At 43.5% G+C, this 19,929-nt stretch overlaps 1 protein-coding gene across 8 annotated transcripts in view; it reads left to right on the forward strand.

The window, feature by feature from the left end:
* Nucleotides 1-19,929, forward strand: part of CUX1 (cut like homeobox 1) — a 262,345-nt gene that overhangs the window by 213,931 nt on the left and 28,485 nt on the right. For 7 of the 8 annotated variants that reach the window (XM_082068458.1, XM_082068459.1, XM_082068460.1 and 4 more), the window contains 4 exons: nt 2,072-2,374; nt 6,338-6,526; nt 11,256-11,520; nt 16,573-19,223. The exons of the other annotated variant lie outside the window; for it this stretch is intronic. In XM_082068458.1, the coding sequence (XP_081924584.1) occupies nt 2,072-2,374; nt 6,338-6,526; nt 11,256-11,520; nt 16,573-17,284 (1,469 nt within the window). In that variant the 3' untranslated portion in view covers nt 17,285-19,223. Of the gene's footprint in view, nt 1-2,071; nt 2,375-6,337; nt 6,527-11,255; nt 11,521-16,572; nt 19,224-19,929 lie in introns of those variants that run through there. 8 annotated transcript variants of the gene reach the window in all.

The raw sequence follows: 19,929 nt of genomic DNA on the forward strand, positions 1-19,929 counted from the left end.
ATATAAAAAAATAAATAAGCTAATATGTGAGCAACATAAAGCATTTCAGTGATAGATGATAATATAGATTACCTTTGTTGTTTGCATAATTAGGCTGGGCAGGAAGAGGGAGAGAGAAGCATCAGTCAATGCTTTTGTTTAGTCCTGTGTGGTTGGAGGTTTGGGTTTTTTGGGGTATTTTTCTCTCCGTGCTCCATGTGTGCGTGTGGTTTGCAGTGCACGGATGAGGAATTGTATAGGAAATTTGCAGCTGCTCTAGTTATTCGGTAAGATTTGTATAAGCTGGCACAAGGGACAAAATTAGAGGGAACTTGAACGAGTGCCGTGCGGTTTATTAGCCAGGCAGCCATAATTTTGACCTTGCTGTGGGTTAAAGGACACAGACCTGAGAAGAAATCTGTTTATCATGTAGGGAATTCACGCCGTCCCTGACAGTGTACAGTGAACAAGATGGATGATCTGCCAAATTGGTCCCTCGCATGGGTGAATCAGGGCAAATTTACAGTACAACTCCTTTGCTTCTCCCGATACCAAAATAACATTTGCTGGGTTTTATATTCGGTTGTGTGATGACCCAGGGCGAGCAGAGGAAAGGAATAAGATTTGTAGGATCCCTGTTGCCTTAGAGATTTATATGCATCTTGCTTTCCTTTTATGTCTGCGCCTTTTGCATCTCGCATAAAGCACTAGGGAAAAAGTTCAGTTGCTTGGCTTAAGAGAGCAACTTCATGTCAGGGATCCCCTCTTAAATACAGCATCGTGAGAGCTTCCGCTGCCTTAAAACCACAATTATATTGTGTGATTAGAACCCTGCTTAGTATTTTCCTTTAATATTTGGGATACGTTTCCCTGCTGCAGGAGGTGTATGTTCTGTCATGATTTGATAGTATTCTGCATAACAAACACACTTGAAAAATAATGCGATTTGCTGCTGGCCATGGCCATGGTGGTGACGGGAGCTGAGGCTGCAGTAAGCCCCGCTCAGGAAAACCCAGCTCTGTTGGATGGACTAAGTTCTGGATGCTCCCCGGCCTCATCCTCGCACGATTGAGAACCTTGTGAGCTTCCCTCAGAGCAGTCGAGACTAATCCACTGATGTATGAATCCCAGATACGCACAATGAACCGTGTCGAGTGATGAGATGTGAGGCAGCAGTGCCACAAAAACGGGAGAGAACTGGGAACGGAGCAGTCGCATGTGTTCTTTATCTTTAGAAGGGACTTGTTCTTCCAAAGCACATTGTCTGCATGTTGTTGCTTCAAAAAAATGTTTAGACTATACCCTTAGATGTCTGGATTTTCTGCATAATCTCGGTACATTCCGTTAGAGATAAATGTGAAGTTATTAGTGGAAAACAACACTTTGTTCAGAAGCTATTGTTGACAAATTAACAGATTGAGAAAGCTTTCTTTTAAACCAAGTGTCACAATTACAGATTTGGGTGTCTCCTGATCCGCTAGCTATGCTGAATTCTCAAACACGCTAATTAATACAACATAATCACAAGCTGTATTTTAATCTTGTTAAGTTTTTCTGGGCAAAGAGAAGTGCAAAACTGTGATGCGAGTGATAAGAAACAAAATGAAATCAATAACACTCTCAAGATATAAAGTTGTAGCAGTTGCGGAAAATCCCTCATTGACGCTACAAAATAGTGGCTGAGTGAGTTTCTTACAAGTCGCAGAAGGAAACTTAATCTGGTTTACAACAGTAGATTTAAGAGCATCCTTATACAAAAATGTTGTGGAAAGCAAAACTATAAGAATTCCTGACCAAGGAAATTTCTTGCAATCTTACCGACTATTGCACTTCTTCTTTTCTTGATTTTTCTTTGTATTTATGCGTCTTGTTTTTATAAGAAAGCAGAGATGACTCAAGACAAAATTAGGAAATAATTCTGTTTTTAAAAAGAGGTTTTTTAGCAACCAAGTAATATCAAGTAACATTTTGCATACTAAAACATTTATTTAAGTAGGTAGAATGTAAATGAGAAGGAAAGTTAAATATCCTGCAATCAAAACATTACAATTATGCTAAAGCGGGGACTTTCTTTTTCTTTCTTTAATCACAGAAAGCACTCCAAAGACCTCTGCCAGTTGCAGTCCTGCTCCTGAATCTCCCATGAGTTCCAGTGAATCGGTGAAAAGCCTGACTGAACTGGTCCAGCAACCCTGTCCCGCTATAGAGACCAGTAAGGATGGCAAATCCCAGGAAGCCAGCGAGCCGCCTGCTTCTGAATCCCAGTCCACAACCCCGCTGCCGCTCTCGGGCCACTCGGCGCTCAGCATTCAGGAGCTGGTCGCCATGTCCCCCGAGCTGGACACGTACGGCATTACGAAGAGGGTCAAAGAAGTGCTAACGGACAACAATCTTGGTAAATCGCTTTATTGCTCATTTCTTGGCCAAAATAAAATGGAAGCGTCTAAGCTTTTGTTTTTAAACTGCATTTCAGTCGGTGTTTACAAGTGTATTTGGGTTTGACTCTGGACTAAGCTTTGATCTGTTAAAAGATACTTTTTTCTATTAACCAATAGAAAAATCCTTTCCAGTTATCACACTTTGCTTCAAATGTCATCATACCCTTGCTCTTAAGCTCTGCTGTGGGCTTACCAGCCAGTACTGCTCCCACCTCCCTAAACACAGTGCGGCAGGAACACCAAAACCCCAAAACCAGGGAGATCTCCCCTTTGGAAGTGCTGATTTCCCCAGGCTTGCAGACTCCAGGCCCTCCAGCATTTTAGGCTTAGGTGACATAGAGGAGTCAGGCACGATTGGCATCACAAGCAACATATAGCGTACCTGTCGAGCTAGGAAGGTCAATTCAGACTCAGCTGAGGTTTGGATGAACCTGTAGGTAAGTGTTTGGGGCCATCCGGTTCTTTTGCTTAGGGATGTGCAAAGCTGAAGCTGCTTTTGCTTGCAAATGAGTTTTTGGGTGTCGAATTAAGTGTAATGTCCAAATATATACTTGGAATAGTCAAAGGAGTATGGGAAACCTTTAGGTGTCCTTTGAAGTCCCTGGCAGGAGGGCTGCCCCGGTGTCACCTGCTTCTAGGCTTAGCGTGGGATTCATCTTACCTGCATTCAGATGTTCAGAATAGATGTCTGAGATGGTTGGGATGAATCACTCTCCAGAATTACCAATTCCTCTCCATTCACTACAGATGGGACCAAAAAGATAAGTTTAGATTAGACTGCTACTGATAATTAGTGAGAAGAATTCTATCCACATCATCTGAACGTTGTGGCTTCATAAGTAAAAACTCCTTTATTTTACTATGTAAGGAAGCCCTTTTTTTGGCTAGACAAAGAATAACATGTTATTCTTTTAGATTTTTTTCTTCTTAAAGGGAAAAAATACCGGGATGGGGGAGGTTGGAAGTTCTCATTTGATATAGTTTGGGAAAAATGACGTACTTCGCGTGAGATTGTGTTCCACTGAACCCAGCAGAATTGCTGGCTCATGCACATTGACATGAGCAGATTGTAGTTGCTTGTTCAGTGGAGATAATTCAGAGATAAAGCCACAAGTCATGGTGAGGGTTTGCAGGTTCAAGCCCCTGGTTCTTGGGCAAAAACTGCTGTTGAGTGCTGTACCTGCTCCGATGTTACAGGGAGCTTTGAAATAGTATTTTTGTTTACATTTGCTTTGATGCCATTTTTACTTAGTCTTTTTTATTTCCCATGATTTTTGTTTTCCTACAGTGTGGCTGACAAGCCTAAAAAGCAGCAGAAGAGCCAGGAAATGTGCCCCAAACCCTGCATTAGGTGTGGAACCAGTTTCAATGTCTCCTTCTGCACCCTCAGTGTGCGAGTGCACCAGATTGACTTGGTGCACGGGTTTTTCTGTCTTAGGCCACCGGGCTCTGTGAACATGTCTGAGGCGACTGGTGGTGACTCAGTTGTTCCAACATCATCAGCCAGTAAAGACCACGGTTGTGCAAACCCATCCAGATGTGTTTGGCAGGTGTCTCCTCCCGTGCCTTTTAGCATTTGTTCAAGAGTCATCATTTTAACAAGTGATGCTGGTAGCATTAACACCGAGGTGTTACTGGTATTCCTAGTCCAAAATGTTGTAGCATTATCAGTGATTCCTTGTTGGGCAACACATAGACTAGAGAAGGAATCAAATGAAGGGCTGCAAAGGTGGCGGTTTTGCAGAAAGCGCCAGAACTAGCCATGAAACCAGCACAATTTACAGAAAGTTTTGTCCATGAGGAGCTACATCAGTGGGAACAAGCGTGAAGGGTATTGGGGTAAAAGATGGGAGGGAGAATTAGCAGGAGTTTTAGGAAACCTGTACTTAAAAATATTCCAGTTATTAACAGTGACGAAGATGGAGCGTGATACACCTGCTGCCTCCTGAGAGTTATTCCTAACACATTCCCCATTATCTTGGGAGCCTTTCAGGTGTTTATCCTGTCCTGGGATAAAATAAACGACACAAACATGTTTAGCTTTGTTCTTAACACCTAGAGAACATGATGTTATCTCCTTCCATGTTTGCATTTTTAATTTTTAGGCTATAGTTTGAAGTTCATTTCCTTTAGCAGAATTGCTCGTACCTGCTCTGGGCTGTTTGTTCCCAACCCTTTTGCAAATTTGTGCCAGTGTTCCTGTTCATGTGGCCACACAATAAACCGGACCAGTTGGTCTGAGTTGGAAGATCTTTAAATAGTTGTCTGATCTTGTAAGTAGCTGGCAGGTTTAAAGGTAAATGGATAATGCCTTACTGATGTTTTTAAATACAAATGAGGAGTATGTTAACACTGCAATAGACACAGTTTAAAATTGACCCTGTACTACTGTTTTTGTTGGATATTTCTGATACTGAGGGTAGTGGCAAATTCACAAGTGAATTCTGAATTTAGGTTTCTGTTCAGTCTGTAAGAACCATTTTCAGGGTTAAATTCAGAGCTTATCAGCAGAGTGTTTCGTGTTAGCCCTATTGTTGTTTCCCTTTTCTGCCTTTCATTATCTCAGCTGCTTCCTCCAAAAGCCTTGCAGGCTCACTTGGCCCTTGGGACATTCTGCAGCTTCTAGGTGGTCCAAAATTCACTCTTCTCCCCATACAGGAGAAAAAAAATGGCCAGGCCAAAGGTTTTGAGGTGTTTTTGAAGAGGGGGAGGAGATTCATGGAATGAAGCACACAGGGGAGGGGTTTATGGAGTAGATATTTTCCACAGCCTGTTTGTGACAGGACCAGACAAGGCTGTGAAGACAAGAGCTGATGGTGCTTTTGCAGGCGCGGGCATGTCCTGCAGAGCTGTAGGAGCACAAGCCCCCGCGTATCTGCATCGTCCCTTGGGGATCTTGAGGCTGCTGGCATTGCTGGGCAGTGAAGGAAGAGCGTTCTGCTTTGGGTTAGCGAGGGCATTCAGAAGCTACAGATCAGACACAAGACCTCGAGGCCTAAACTTGGTCCTTATGATCTTTGGGTTACCTTGAAAATACACGATAGCTGCGCTTCTATCAGAAATCACCGGTGGTGACTCAGAGGACTTCAGGCTCTGTCTTGTAACAAAAGCTCGTGCATATCAAGGCAGTTTAGGAAGAACAGTGAAGTGAAAGGTTTTAGAAACGCAGCTGTATGGTTGGGCTTGAGCTGCAACAGGCCCCTTCCACAGTTCTTGCTAAGTTACTTCTTAACCATGTAAAACTAGGGTTCCTAATGCACATACAAACGCTGTACATTGAAAAAAGCATATGTAGTTTTTACCCTGCTAGACAACAGCATTTTGAAAGAGAACTAAAATTAGGTATTCTTAACTAGAAGTATTGTAGAGGCTGTAAGAAAAGCTGTTAAATTGTAAAACGTTATTATCTGCAGTTGGTAAAACAGTTAGAAGAGCACAGATAGCACAGCACAGCAAATACGCACACGTGTCTCTGAGGACACTTACATGGCCGTTGCTGCACGGGGGGTTGCGTTGGTCTTGGTTCATTGATTGCGTGAAATGTCTGGATTGCCCTGCTGGAATTAAGCTGTTGCGCTGCCCTCCTGCCAAAGAGTGAAGTGGCCTCACTGCTCTCACTAGTTGCCTGCTCAGCTAAAAGTTCAGTTTACTTTTAATCTCATTAATTTTATTTTTTGCGCACTGTTTCACTGTAAGGTCCTGGTCCCCAAAGGTGCTGAGCTCCCCTCTTTACCACAGTCAGATGCTAAGGATTAAACTAAAGCTCAATATTTACACTTTTGGGGCGGTGGGGAGAGTTTTATTCTTCTAAATGTTTCTTTTGGGTTTTCAATTCTGAAGTAAGAGTAATTGTCGAATGATTTTAGTTAGCCTCGTCTCTCAGCTGAATGAATTCATGCGATTTTTCAATTTCGTATTAGGTCAGCGTTTGTTTGGGGAGACAATCCTAGGGCTAACACAAGGCTCTGTCTCAGACCTTCTGGCTCGCCCGAAGCCCTGGCACAAGCTGAGTCTGAAGGGACGGGAACCCTTTGTCCGCATGCAGCTGTGGCTGAACGATCCCAACAACGTGGAGAAGCTGATGGATATGAAACGAATGGAGAAAAAAGGTAACTGGGGGCGGACTGCTGACTCATGTTTGCCGTGATTTCGAAGATGACCGCGTCTTTTAGAATTCTCCATAAATAGTATAGAGGCAGCATTGATCCAGTATTGTGAAGGTTATGCAAAAGGACTTCATGACGGCTTTTTTATAGCCTTAGTTGATGCTAGCTCAAGCAGATACATCTAAAAAAAAACCAAAAACATATCCACCAGCTGTCATGAAATCATTGCTATATTCTCCTGTAGATTAATTACTGAGGCCCTGGTGTATTGCTGATAACTTGCCTTACCAAATGAGAAATGCAAGTTTGAGAGCTGGCTGTGGGTTATTAGTTAATAGGGCTGCAGCTGGTCACAGATGTTGGGCTGGAAGAACGGTGCATTGATTCCTGAGAGAGCTTCTTGCCAGTCCTGCACTGGTGGTCACTAGGAGGAAAGAAAAATGCAGCCTTTATGAAAAGGTATTTGAAAATAGTTAAATTTGCAGCCTTTATAGGGATGGGGAAAGGTGATTGTGTTAATACGTGCGGTCATGAGTACCTGTGAGAGATCTAAGGTGTTATTGGGTGTTTTAGTAGGGAGTATATGCTGAAAATTTGTCCTACTCTCTGTATTTTAAATTCATTACTAAAAACCAGTGGTTATTTAAAGCCCTGTTTTTAGTATGTTCTTGTGATTTTATAAGAGACACTCTTAGGCTGCCATTATCAGCAGTTATCTAATTAATGATATATACATCTTTCAAGCTATCCCTTAATGATATTAGTACCGACAGCATTAATCGTGTGCACTGAAAGCGCTGCTGTTGACTGATGTCCTGAAAGCATTAACGCATTTGATCAAGAACTTGGTGATTATATTAAAAATTGTGGTGAGGGAGCTTCTGGGACAATTCTGGTCTTTTAAGAAGAAATTCAAATCCTTGTCATAGTAACCAGTATAATATAATGCGGCAGAGTATCTTATCACAAATGGTGTATGATCTTCCACAGGGAGTCAAATCCACTTGGGTTTCCCACTTACCACTGTAAACCAAAGGGAGCCACAGTGTTTTTCGCTGCATTAGAAATATGGCAGAAATAAAATTGTCAACTCGCTGGATTTTTATAGCCTCAAAGAGAATATCGCCCATAATGCAGGAAAATAAAATAAAAATAATTTAAAAGTAGTACTGACAATGTCCTTTCAAAACTATTTTCTAAACTGGATTCTTATCAAATACTGTGCAATACATATGCTGTATAGATGGCACCTGAATAGAGATAAGGCTGTAAATCATTTGAGGCTCTGCACTGAGCTCCTGAACTATGTAAGTGCTGTCTGCATAGCAGAGCACTCTAAAGTGAATTCAACCCTGTATTTTCCGCAAAATCCTTTCATGCGGGTGAGGATCCTGTGATTTAACCTTTTAAATTGCTCTAGAGCCACATTAAGAATTCAACTTAATGTCAGTTAAAGAACAATGCAACTGGATCTGCTACCAGCGAAACATTATTATCAATTATTTCTCTGCCACATTTTATTAAGGGAGTAAATTAATAATTATGATAAAGGTGAGCCAAATATATCTTTTTTTTTCCCTGTTCTGCCAATTTAAGGCCTGTGCTATAAATGTCCATTTTAAGAGGCTGTGCAAATTTGCAGTGTACATTAAGTAACCTCTTTGGAGGAAGCCGGGGGTTTGTGCTCACAAGGCTGAGACACCGCAGCACTTTTTCTGCTTTGGGAGGGTTCATTCCTCTGCCTCATAACTGCGGTGCCTGCGCTGCTGGTAGCGTCGCGCTGCTCGCTGAACAGAACCTCAAGCCTGCTGTCAGGAGAAAATTTAATTCCCTTTATTTCCCCATTATTTCGCTTTTTAATAATCTTGTTCAATACCGCATAAGATAAAAATTATATTAAAAGGGGCTGTGTTTCACCTCGGTGGGCGGCCACTAGTTGTGCAATAGCGTGTGCTGCGGCTGGAGCTGAGCACGTGTTGGGAGCGTTCCCAAAGGGACGCGGTGAGGTCAGGTTGGCAAAGCAATGGGGACATAAGGTGGTAAAATTCAGGAGACAGAGCTCTGGCCTTGACGAGTTGGTCTCTACCCACATCAAGACTTGTGCTCAAATTACTATTGTTTTCATTCCATGGGTCTCCTGAGAAGTGGAGACCGATCACAGGAAAAAATCAAACTTCTCCAAAAATCAAGCGTGTTTGCGACTTGCAGTGTGAGCCTTGCTGTCACGGCACATGTGCTGAATGATCTCCTTATGTTGTCTACACGCGGCACATATGTTTAAAATAAGAATTCAAAAGGAAAAGCGTTTATAAACGTCATCTAAAGTTTCCAGAGAGCACCATTAAAGCCTAAAGCTTGGGTGCTAGTTCAGCACGTGGCGAAGTGCCAGGACCGTGCCTTTGGCCCCATGGAAATTTGTTCTGATAATGTGTTATCCTCCAGAAAAACAACTGGTTGTGACAGAACAGTGGGACATCCCCTTCGTTTTTCTGTTAAGAAAACACGTGAGTTTAAATAATTTGTTCCATTCATATGAAAGACACCCAAATAAGCTCTTGCAACTTTTGTGACCCCAGCACGGGTTACAAACGCAGAGGTAGACGCAGGGCAGGAAATATTTCCCAAGCTGTCACAGCTCTGTGCTGTCCTTAGGAGTCTAAAGATGGGAGCTCTGACCTGCCAGCAATGCCATCCCTTGGCGAGCAGAGAAAGCAGAGATTCGGAGCATCCCGGTGCATGGGTGTCTCATGTTAACTCAGTCGCCTGACCAAATTCCAGAAACTCCAGTTAGAGATAACCTGAACACCTTCTACATCTTCCACGGGAGGTTCTGGTTTGTCTCATGGCCTCCTCGAAACTGTGGCACGTTGCTGAAGCGATAGCTGCCGGCTCTCAGCCCTCTTGGGTCTGCTATCAAAAGACAAGGCAACCTTGTGTATAGAGTTTGCGTGTCAATGCAAGTTTGAAATAACACCGAGGAGTCTTTGAGATTAAAGACCTTATATAAATGTGAGATTATATTGCTGGAATGATGAATTCCGTGGTTGAAGGTTGTAACAGTTCCTGGAAGGCTGCAAAAATAAGGCAAATAGGTCACCTTGAAATAATGCGCTTACCTGTGGTCACTTTGCAGTTCTTCAGCTGATGGGAAAAATCCAAGTAGGTGATTTTTAAAAAGAAGGTATTTTTAAAAAGCACAACAAACAAAAACCAACAACGCTTTACTTTTTATGGTTATTTCAAAAGCACGCAGGACTGTATCATGGCAGAGTGATGGATCATGAGCAACGCACATTCTGTTCCATATCAGTGATCTTACACAGTAGGCAATCCACAGGTAATCTGTCATATTCAGGAAAAACAAAATGAGGGCCATGCAGATACCCCCAAAGGTTACAGAGTGTGTTCAAAATTCACTTGGATGATAATAAGACACAGCGTAAAAAGGTCCCACTGGACGTACCAGTGGAGACGGACAACGTGGCCAGCCTGTCGGGAGCTGTGCCAGGAGAAGTTGGCTTCTGTATGAAGGGCTTTCAACGTTTCTGTTCATTTGATTGCATTGCATTTTTATTCTTTGTGCCCCCTCAGCCTAAAGGCAGAGCTGTGGGTAGAGAGAAGCGTTATTTTTTGAAGAACTTGGTCTCTGACCGGTGTGACGTGCTCCACGCCGGTCCCTGGCTCCAGTCAGAGCTCCCGGCTGTTGGAGATGAAGTGCCTGCTAGATTGATGTCAGGCTGGTGTAATCTGGAACTTAATAGCCGAGGTTATCAAATTGCAGCTCCTGAATGCCTAAACTCTTAAATATCTAGAAGGTATTTAACAGGCCATTAAATATTTTATTGACAAGATTCATCTATATTTGCCATTTTCAGCCCCCTCATTAGCAATGCTTGTGCATGATACTGCCAGGTGCAGTAAATCCCACCTCTCCTTGCCTGGTGTAAATGAATCAAGTCAGTGACAAGCGTTTCCTTGCAGAATTTGCCTGGATAATTCAGTCCATCAGGGAGGAAGAGTCACGGTGGTGTCTCAGGCTTCCACCATCAGCCTCACCGAGCTCCATCAGTGCAGCAAGAACTTCCCTAAAAGTATATCCATTTTTGAAAGAGTCTTGCTGGGAGGAGGATGCTGTGGGCTGGTTTTCTTTCATAACCTGTCACCACTATAGTGAAGATCTGTAGGAAAAAGGAGCAAACGCCTGACGGTTCATCCAGCCCGTTGCTGAGATCTCTGGGCTCTGGGCGCCATCGTGTGTTAGAGACGCGGCTGCCGCTGCCTTCAGCTTCCATAGTCAGATTTGTAATTCAGAGACCTCAGTGTACACCTTAAGTGTTTAACAACCAAAACCATTTCAGCTGAAGTGCAACTGTCCGAATTGGGTGCTTGCGTGGAAGTTCACCACTCTTGAAAGAGTGAATTTGAAATTCGTCATGTTAACCGAACCCTGTTATTCATGTTCCACGTTCACTGAAAAAGCAAAAGACTCTGGCAGGTTTCCAGTCGTTTTATCTACTTTTCTTCCCATTCTTTCTTCTTTTTCTGGCTCTTGCAACCTCCCCACATTTGCTTTCCTCTGATCTCTGACGATGCCCCTTCCTTTCCGCTCTCTCCAGATAGCTCATCCATTCATCTACAACCCGTCGTGTCCGCGTTCATTCCGCAGCTCACGCATCCATTGATTTTTGCGTTTGTGTTCGGCTGGGGCTGATCCGATGCGCTTCTCTTTCAGCCTACATGAAACGGCGACACAGCTCTGTTAGCGACAGCCAGTCCTGCGAGTCCTCGTCCGCTGGCATCGACTACAGCCAGGGAGCCAGCCCGCAGCCACAGCACCAGCTCAAGAAACCCCGCGTGGTGCTGGCGCCAGAAGAGAAGGAAGCTCTGAAACGAGCCTACCAGCAAAAGCCATACCCATCACCAAAAACTATTGAGGAACTCGCCACGCAGCTCAACTTGAAAACCAGCACCGTGATCAACTGGTTCCACAATTACAGGTATGAGGTCTCCCGGGAGCCCTACTTCTAAAGGATTTGTTTTGCTGCTCTGCTTCAGCAGGCTGTGTCTGCTTCCGCTAGCGTTGGGTGGTTGTACAGAATGAACAGTTTCAACAGCAGGGAGGTTCTAACTAAAAGTAATGCTAATGCGCTAGCCTAATTTTAAGTCATCCCTGAGGAACAGCAATATTCACATATTGATGTAAGTAGCGCTTTTAAACAGAAAGTCTCGCTTTTGGGGTGGGCGTGGATTTAGAGATGTCCACTATTGAATATTTATAAATCCCATTGCAGTAAGCAAGACTGGTCTTTCTTACTTGCATATGCACACTCTCACAGATGCATACTCACACGTATATACACATATATAGGCGTCTGTTACACCTGGGTCACTTGGTGGGGGATACCTGGAAGTGTCCTCTGCTGGGTGGCATCAGAATTGCACTGCTTCTGTCGTATAATTTTCCCACAAAAGAGCAAAAAGGGGATTTTCTTTTAGGTCTTGAGTCACTAAGCTCTGAAAATAGGCACAGCGTGTGCTGTATTTCTGGGAAGCTCCACACAGTCGTGAAGGACAGAGAACTGATAACCCTGAAGTCAGATGTGGCTGCAGATTTATGTCCTTGTTATGATTAAATCATTGAGTCCCGCTGAAATGAAATAAGATGTTGCTCTCTTTAGTTCCTTTCTCATATTAGAAGGAATCTTCTCCGCATTTGAACCGCTGAAGTAGGTTTTGGCCTGGAGACACCGATAAAAAGAAACAATGCTGGAATTGGATATAAGAATTAGAAGGATTTGAATAAACATTATCAACTGTGCTTGGGAATCTTAATTAGTGCAACAGACTTTTCTCCAAGAAATTCGCACTAATGAATATTGAACAGGTACAGTTAAGATACCAGATTTAGTACTATTCTGCTCCTTCACTTGGAGCCAGTAATGCTCCTAATTAGTCCAGATTGCTAAACTTGTTTGTTTTTAGAAACTGCTAACATTTAAAGGGTATTTTCCACTTTGGCCCTTCTCAGCTTTTAACAGAGAAGTAGCTGAAGCAGAAGCAGCACTGTTTAATGAGATGTCTCAGAAATATTATGCACAATAGTTAAATAATGTTTATAGTAAACAACATAAAATTTAAAAATGATAACCAGCGGGTAATCATATTTACACTGAATTTCACTGGCTTGAATTCGCTGCAGATGCAGCCTCTTTCACTGCTCAAATGCAGGCCTCTCTTCCAGTTCCCACTTCTAGGCAATTATACACAAGTTGGAGGAATGCCTATGAAAATATGTTCCCTTTGGCCTGACAGCAAAATGTGCTGTTCTCACTTAGGCAGACGAGTGCGGGAGCACTGGTGGCATGTGTCATCTTCCTCATTATCGGGAGATCTCCTGTTCGGGCGTGCAGCGCGGAAGCCTGACAAGTCATGATTGATCAGCGCGTTTAGCCACAGCAAGCTATACATTAATGCAGACTAGGTGCTGACAGTTGTATACAAAATAAAAGATGTATAAACAAGGTGCTGGAGGCTGGTGGGAAGCACAAGCCTCCCAGCACTGAGGGATCTGGATCTGCTCCCAGATGTGCTGCTGCGTCTCCCAGACTTCAAAGAGATGTTTGAGCCTGTTCGGAGCCCTGGGTGCTCTGAGCGGTTGCCACCACTGAAAATCAAAACACCTGCCTGTTCTTTTCCTCTGTACAATAATTTTCTTAGCTTTCATGCATGAAGTGCTCTTAAATAATTTGCAGGTCGTAGCAGAAGAGGTACTCGTTCTGTGTTCTGCTAGGGGATCAGGGTCTGGCTGTTCTGCAACTCATCTGTTGCAAAAAATGGGTAGTGTTGCTCCTCTTCATCTTCTCCAGGACACACTCCTGTTTATCTCTTTTATACTTTCCCTCAGCCAGTTTCTTTGCCAAACTGAAGAGTCTTCACACAGCAGCAAATCCACATCTCAGATCTCTTAAGTTTTCTTTAATATAAATTTTTCTTTAAATTCAGGTAATGCAGGGTACAGATTTGGACAAGTTTGTTTTCCTGTCCCTTGGGAATCCTGCTGCAATGACGCTTTTTGTTTGGGATTCAGCCCAAACCTCGCTTTCCAAAGGTGGCTGCTACAGCAGAATCTACCTTTATATCCACCAGATGGGAGGTCAGCCCTGGTATTCATTTTATGCGGCAAAAGAAATTTAAAAAAACAACCCTCAGCAGGCAAAAAAATAATTCACTTCAGAATATAAATAGGTATAAAGGATTTTGACATGTCTGCAAACTTCTCCAATCTATGGCTTTGCATCCATGCCAATCACATAGGTCTCAGAACATAAAAAATAAATATACCTTACTCTGCAGCAGTGAAGCACATACAGGACACATCAGAGTCTGAGACTCTATTGTCTTAAGAATGGTACAAAAAATTAGGAGGTGGGGATTTCTAACCCATTTCACATGTGGAAACTGGCACATAAACTCGGTAAGGTCACAGAGATGATACTGCAGAAGCATCAGGAATTAAACCAAACTTTCCTGGATTGTAATCTAGTGCTGTTGGATCCTAATTTTCATTGCTCACACTCTGGGTATATTTTTCAATGAACTGCAGCATTGTGCCTGTTTCGATGTTGTGTGAAAGCTTGTGCAGGGAACTTCAACATATACCGCAGGAGATGAGATCTCTGATATTTTGAGTTACACTGCTAAATGCCAACAGGACGTGTTGATGTTGAGGCCAACACCTTCTACCGAGAGGAATGCTCTCTGGGGTTTTCCGAGCTGCTGTCACCAGTTCTTTTTTACCATAGGGATTTAATTACTGTGTTAATCAGGAGCCAGACTGGATTTCAGAAGCAATGTATTGGGTGCGAATTCCAGGGATTTGAACACACATCAAACCTTTATTCTGTAGGGCTGTGGGCAGATACTCAGCGACCATGTCGTTGTTCAGTATCTTGCTGGACCTGAGGTATTTTATGTGCCAAAGCTCTTACCTGTTTCCCCTCCTGACTTGGGGGACGTTAGAGGAGCAGCACGTTCTGGATCAATGTCTGTGCAAGATTATAGGCATAAATAGAACCTGATAATCGATGTTGCAGGATGCATGCAATTAATGGTAATAGAAAATTAATGTTAGCACCTGTGGTCTTCTGTTAGGTGAGTAATATTCTCCTAGGGAAAATTACAGATCCCCTAAATCCTTCAAAAGTGTAGAGTCAGCAAGCACTGCTGAAATACTCTGTTGCATCTCAAGTAAGTCAATAATATCATTAGCTTCAAAAGCAGTATTCACATGGTGCTCTGCATTTACCCTAATTTTTTTCCATTGTGTGCTGTCTTCTGTAGCGTATTAGGGAAAAATGAAAAAATGGTCCAGCTATAAGCACTGGGACAGCATTTCACTTGTGATTTGCAAGACCCTTAGCAGTTCTCCCTGACTAAAACCAAAAGTGTTATCTTCACTCTGAAAGATCAAGTTTTGCTAAACTCTCCCTGTGTCTGTACTTGTGAGGATATTGGGAGCTCCTAAAGAGAGCAGGAGTAGAGAGGAAGGACCAAGTTAAATGGCAAAGGTAGTGTGTGTGAGGTATTATTGCACGCTTCAAGTAATAGCAGGCACAAGGTGGGACAGCGGGCAATTTTACTTACACGTGGAATGCATTCATTCCCTTGAAATGCACCCTTGTCTTGTATTCATGTTCTAAAATCGATTTTTTAAATAAAAAATGAGGCAGAATCCAGACTAGCTCATAGGCTGACAGGCTGTCGAAAGGCTCTACTTCCCCAGAGCAGTTCCACAAAAACAGACTTTGTTTCATCTTCACGTCTCCTTGGTGTCCAGGAGAACACCAGGAGGGTTCTCCAGATTTTTCTCCTGTTTGTTTGGGCAAATTGTGGCTCACTTCTAGCAGAAAACTGAATTGGTTTGTATTTACAAACTGTTTTCTTCTGGATCTACTAGAAATGTCTTCATGTTTTCTAAATCATCCCTTTTCTGGTCCAGTGTGTTGTGAAGTTTCACCTTCCTGATGTCAGACTTTTAGTGGGAATGGGAGACTGCAGAACTTCTAATCTCTGTCCCTTAAACCATGTCCAGTGCTGTAAAAATCGAGCATGTAATTACAAATGTTACTTAATTTAAACGTGAAAAAAAAAGGGGGAGAAGATGATCTGTCATTGGCTTTCACCAGTCATTTTAGTACGGATTTATTATCTGCATAAAGTTTATATTTTTGCTTTATTCCCTAACGCCTGCAGAGGTTACTAGATGGGCCAGTCATCAATGTCAGATTTACAATAAATACACAAAATCCTGGTTGAAGTCAGAGGGGTCAGTCTCAACACTGAGCACTGCAGAATTCACCAGAAATGGCTTTTCTGTTCAAAATCCCATCTGTGACCTCCTGCCCTCCTGCTGCCCTGTGGAGGAGCCCCCGGGTGGTCGCTTTGAGCACAGCAGGGTTCGTGTGGCTGGGGAAAATGAGATTACAGAGTCACAGGCTGGTTGGGGTTGAAGGGACCTCTGGAGATCGCCCAGTCCAACCCACCTGCTCACGCAGGGTCACCAGGGCAGATCACACAGGTCGGTCCAGGTGGGTTTGAATGTCTCAGAGAAGGAGACTCCACACCCGCTCTGGGCAGCCTGGGCCAGGGCTCTGGCACCTCAAAGGAACAAAGTTTCTCCTCATATTCAGATGGAACCTCCTGTGTTTCAGTCTGTGCCCATTGCCCCTCACCCTGTTGTTGGGCACCACTGAAAAGAGTCTGGTCCATCTTGACACCCACCCTGGAGCTGTTGATCAACATTGATAAGATCCCCTCTCAGCCTTCTCCAGGACTAAGAGCATCTTGACAATATTCCATGTTCTTCCAAGTGCCTTTTCATCAGTCCTTTGGGTTGGAAGGGTGTGAGCGCTCCCACTGACCCCGCGTGGCGCGGCTGTCCCGTAGCCAAGACAAAACGGCACCTCAGGAAAGGGCGTTTTAAATGTGGTAGAGCAGGGCGGCTCTGAGCGACCCCGGCAGACTCACCATCCCTCTCCCCTGTCTCCTAGGTCTCGCATCCGCCGGGAGCTGTTCATCGAGGAGATCCAAGCCGGGAGCCAGAGCCAGGCCGGGTCGAGCGACTCTCCCTCCGCCAGAAACAGCCGGGCGGCCCACAGCTCCGAGGGAGACAGCTGCGATGGCGTGGACGCGGACGGCCCACCCGAAGGCAAGCCGAGCGGCCCGGAGGCGGACGAGTACAGCAATGCAACCACAAAGTCTCAGGGAGGGTCAGCGGAGTCGGCTTTCGAAGCCGGGGAAGAGGCACTGCGAGGCGCCAGGTGTTCGGAGAAAGCGGAGCCGTCGCAGGCGGAGAGCCCGGAGGACACCGACGACGAGGGCAGGCTCAGGGCGCCGCGCCAGAGCTCCCCGCCGGCATCGCAGCGCCCGGGAGAAGCTCTGGAGACACTGCCAAACTCTGCCACGGAAGGGGATGCCTCTACCTCAGCTGCCTCCACCTCAGTCCTTACAGGGGAGAGCTCCTACAAGTCAAAAGAAAGTTCAGAGAAAATCTCCAGTGTGCCAAGTACGAGCTCGACGCCGGCCGCAGGCTCGCAGAAAGCCAACTCTCTCCAGAGCCTGTTCGGCTTCTCAGAGGCGGCGAGCTCCAGGAACACGCGAGACAGCTCCCTGAGGAAAAAGAAAGCGGCGAACTTGAACAACATCATCCACCGCTTGGAGAAGGCCGCGAGTCGAGAAGAGGCCGTCGAGTGGGAGTTTTGAGATTTAAACTCGCCCAACTCTGGAGAGCTGGGAAGTGAAACTGGACCTCTACTGGTTTTATTGTGTTGCGCACTTAACCGCCCTGCGGGCCACAGGGCAAAAACGCCATAGGCCAAGGTGCATATAGAAAACAAAAAAAAAAAAAGGAGCGTTAAGCCCAATTTATGTTTGTGTTTTCGAGGAAGAAAACTGAAATGTGTAGTCAAGCTTTTTTGTACCCTGAAGTGTTTTTATTATTGCCCTAAGTGATTTCCACGGTTTCTGGAATAACTCATACAGCTTTGCCTTGTGCCCTCCTCTTTGGTGTGGGCTTTAAAAACAGAAAAACAGGAAAAAAAAAAAAAAAAGAAAAAAAAAAAGAGAAAAAAAATCAAACCCACATATTAAAAGGGGGCTTTTTATCTGCCATCTAATGGCTACAGAGCGATAATACACTATTATCTTCTTAAACCAGGAAAAAAGGGGAGATTTTTCAAAAAAAAAAGAAAAAAAAAAGAAAAAGAAAGTTTTTTGTAGCTGTTCAGTTGCCACTAAGAGATTGCACAGTCAACCGACTCTAAACACACTAGTTTGGATTCCTATGTATTTTCAAGAAAAGAAAAGAATCTTGTTGTTTGAAACTTTGAATTAAAAAAAGAAAAACAAAACACATTTACTCCACATATTTTTTAACAAAACAAAAAAAAAAAGTCACATCAGGAAAATATCTTAATTTGTGGTAGCTGACTTAGTGTTTTCTTGTAAGTGAAATAGAATATTGACACGTAGTGCACATTGTTTCATAGCTTTAACTGATTCTGGGCTTTTGCAGACCAGAGTTTGTTTAATACACTCCATTTTAGGCCAAATCAGGACAAAAAAAAAAAAATCTGAATTTAGGTATTTTATAATCTGCTTTTTAACCTCTAACCACAGAGCACGCTGATCAGACCTCATATCTAGGAGGTTTAGGAGACAACTTAGAAACAGCATGTACTTGATCATTTCACTTGGTTCGTAGTGTACAGGATTTCCTTTCGGTAAACGCAGATCGCTCAAAGCAAACGTTGGCCAGTAACATTTCAGCCTGCTACTTCGGAGACGTGTGTCGTAACCCGAAATACTCAGCTTACGTGGAGTCGCTGAAGCGTTAGCTCACGTGTACGATTGCTGTCACACACCACTGAGAGGGGACTGGAGCTGCCTCACATCGAGAACTTTTCCTGCTGTTGGTGGCCATTTACTGACTCTCTTCCCACCACGAGCACTGATTTTTAAATACGTTTTAGTTGTGGGAAGCTTATTTTTGCGTGGAATTAAAAAAAAAAAACGAGTACATGGCAATGACCGGACGGGCTCTTCCCATGATGGAAATAGCCCAAACCCCAAACCAAAACCTTCATGCTCTCTGGTCCCAGTCTAGACCGTTCTGCCCTGCAGAAATACAGCCTTTTTCCATTATTTTATGCACAGGTTTAGGGCTGATCAAAGTACAAATCCAATTCTAACTTGTCTCTAACTCCTCCTGTTGTCTATATGTATATGCGTGAGCATAGAGGTGCGTGGAAGGATGTGTGTGCGTGAGTGTGTGCGTGCAATTTTATACGTCTGTGTATTTTCTTACGTACTTGTGCACACATAGAGTGCATTACTGCCACCTTTTTTCAATAAGCTGTTTTATCAGTTATGGCTTCTACAAGTTTGCTAATTTAGACTCCTTTATTGCCATATCTTTAAAACTAACAATAGATGATTTCGGAATATATATATATATATAAATATATATATATATAATTTTTTTTTGCTTATTTATAGGTGCTGTATTTTATTATCTGATTGTTAGGAAGGGATGAAAGGGGGCAAATATTCTTTAGAGGGATAGACTGCCGGCAGTATTGGGTATAATTTACAAGATGTAGTTGTCATACTGTATATTATTGATTGAAGACTTTTGACCGTATTGTGTATCATTGAACTTTTGTCTTAGGTCAGCATCTTTTTGATGACACTTTAATGGTGCATTCATTACTTCTTAAGTTTAATTAATATTACTTTTCTGATTTTGGGGGAGGGAGGGATGGGGAGAGGAGTTCCGACTTTAAAGGTATGTTCCCAATATTACACCTCAGTGTGCTTGTATTAATTCATTAGTAGGATTTTTGACTGTAAGATGTGAAACCACATTTCTTGCATGATGTTTTAGAACTTATGTATTTCATTTACAGTCTCTTAACATGCAACAGCAGCACTTAGCGCAAGTTTTCACAAATTAAGAATCAGTACACTAAAACCAATCCTTTTCATGATGAAGAAGGCTCTAGGAGGCTGAAAGGCAGGGATTTATTTCCTATTTTTACTGCTCGCTGTTTCAGGATAACCTCCTTGGGTAACTGAGGGCTTGTGATGCAAAGCTAAAATTGAGGAGCAGAGAGAGCAGCTGCCCCTTTCTGTGATGAGCTGATAGAGAATCTGTAATGACAGACACCAGTAAGCGACAGCTCGTGCTGGAAGCGGTTACGGCTTCTTATCGGCAGCGCAGTTAGTCCGCGGGAACGGCCAGCGAGGGAAATAACGTGGCAAAGCCAAGTGTCACCTCTCGGTATCTGTACAGTGTCCTGGTTTGACTTTCAGAGCACAGCTCCATGGATAAGTGCACGTCCCGGTAA

This window comes from Streptopelia decaocto (genome assembly GCF_964273445.1).
Source record: "Streptopelia decaocto genome assembly, chromosome: 18".
Classification (NCBI taxonomy): Eukaryota; Metazoa; Chordata; class Aves; order Columbiformes; family Columbidae; genus Streptopelia; species Streptopelia decaocto.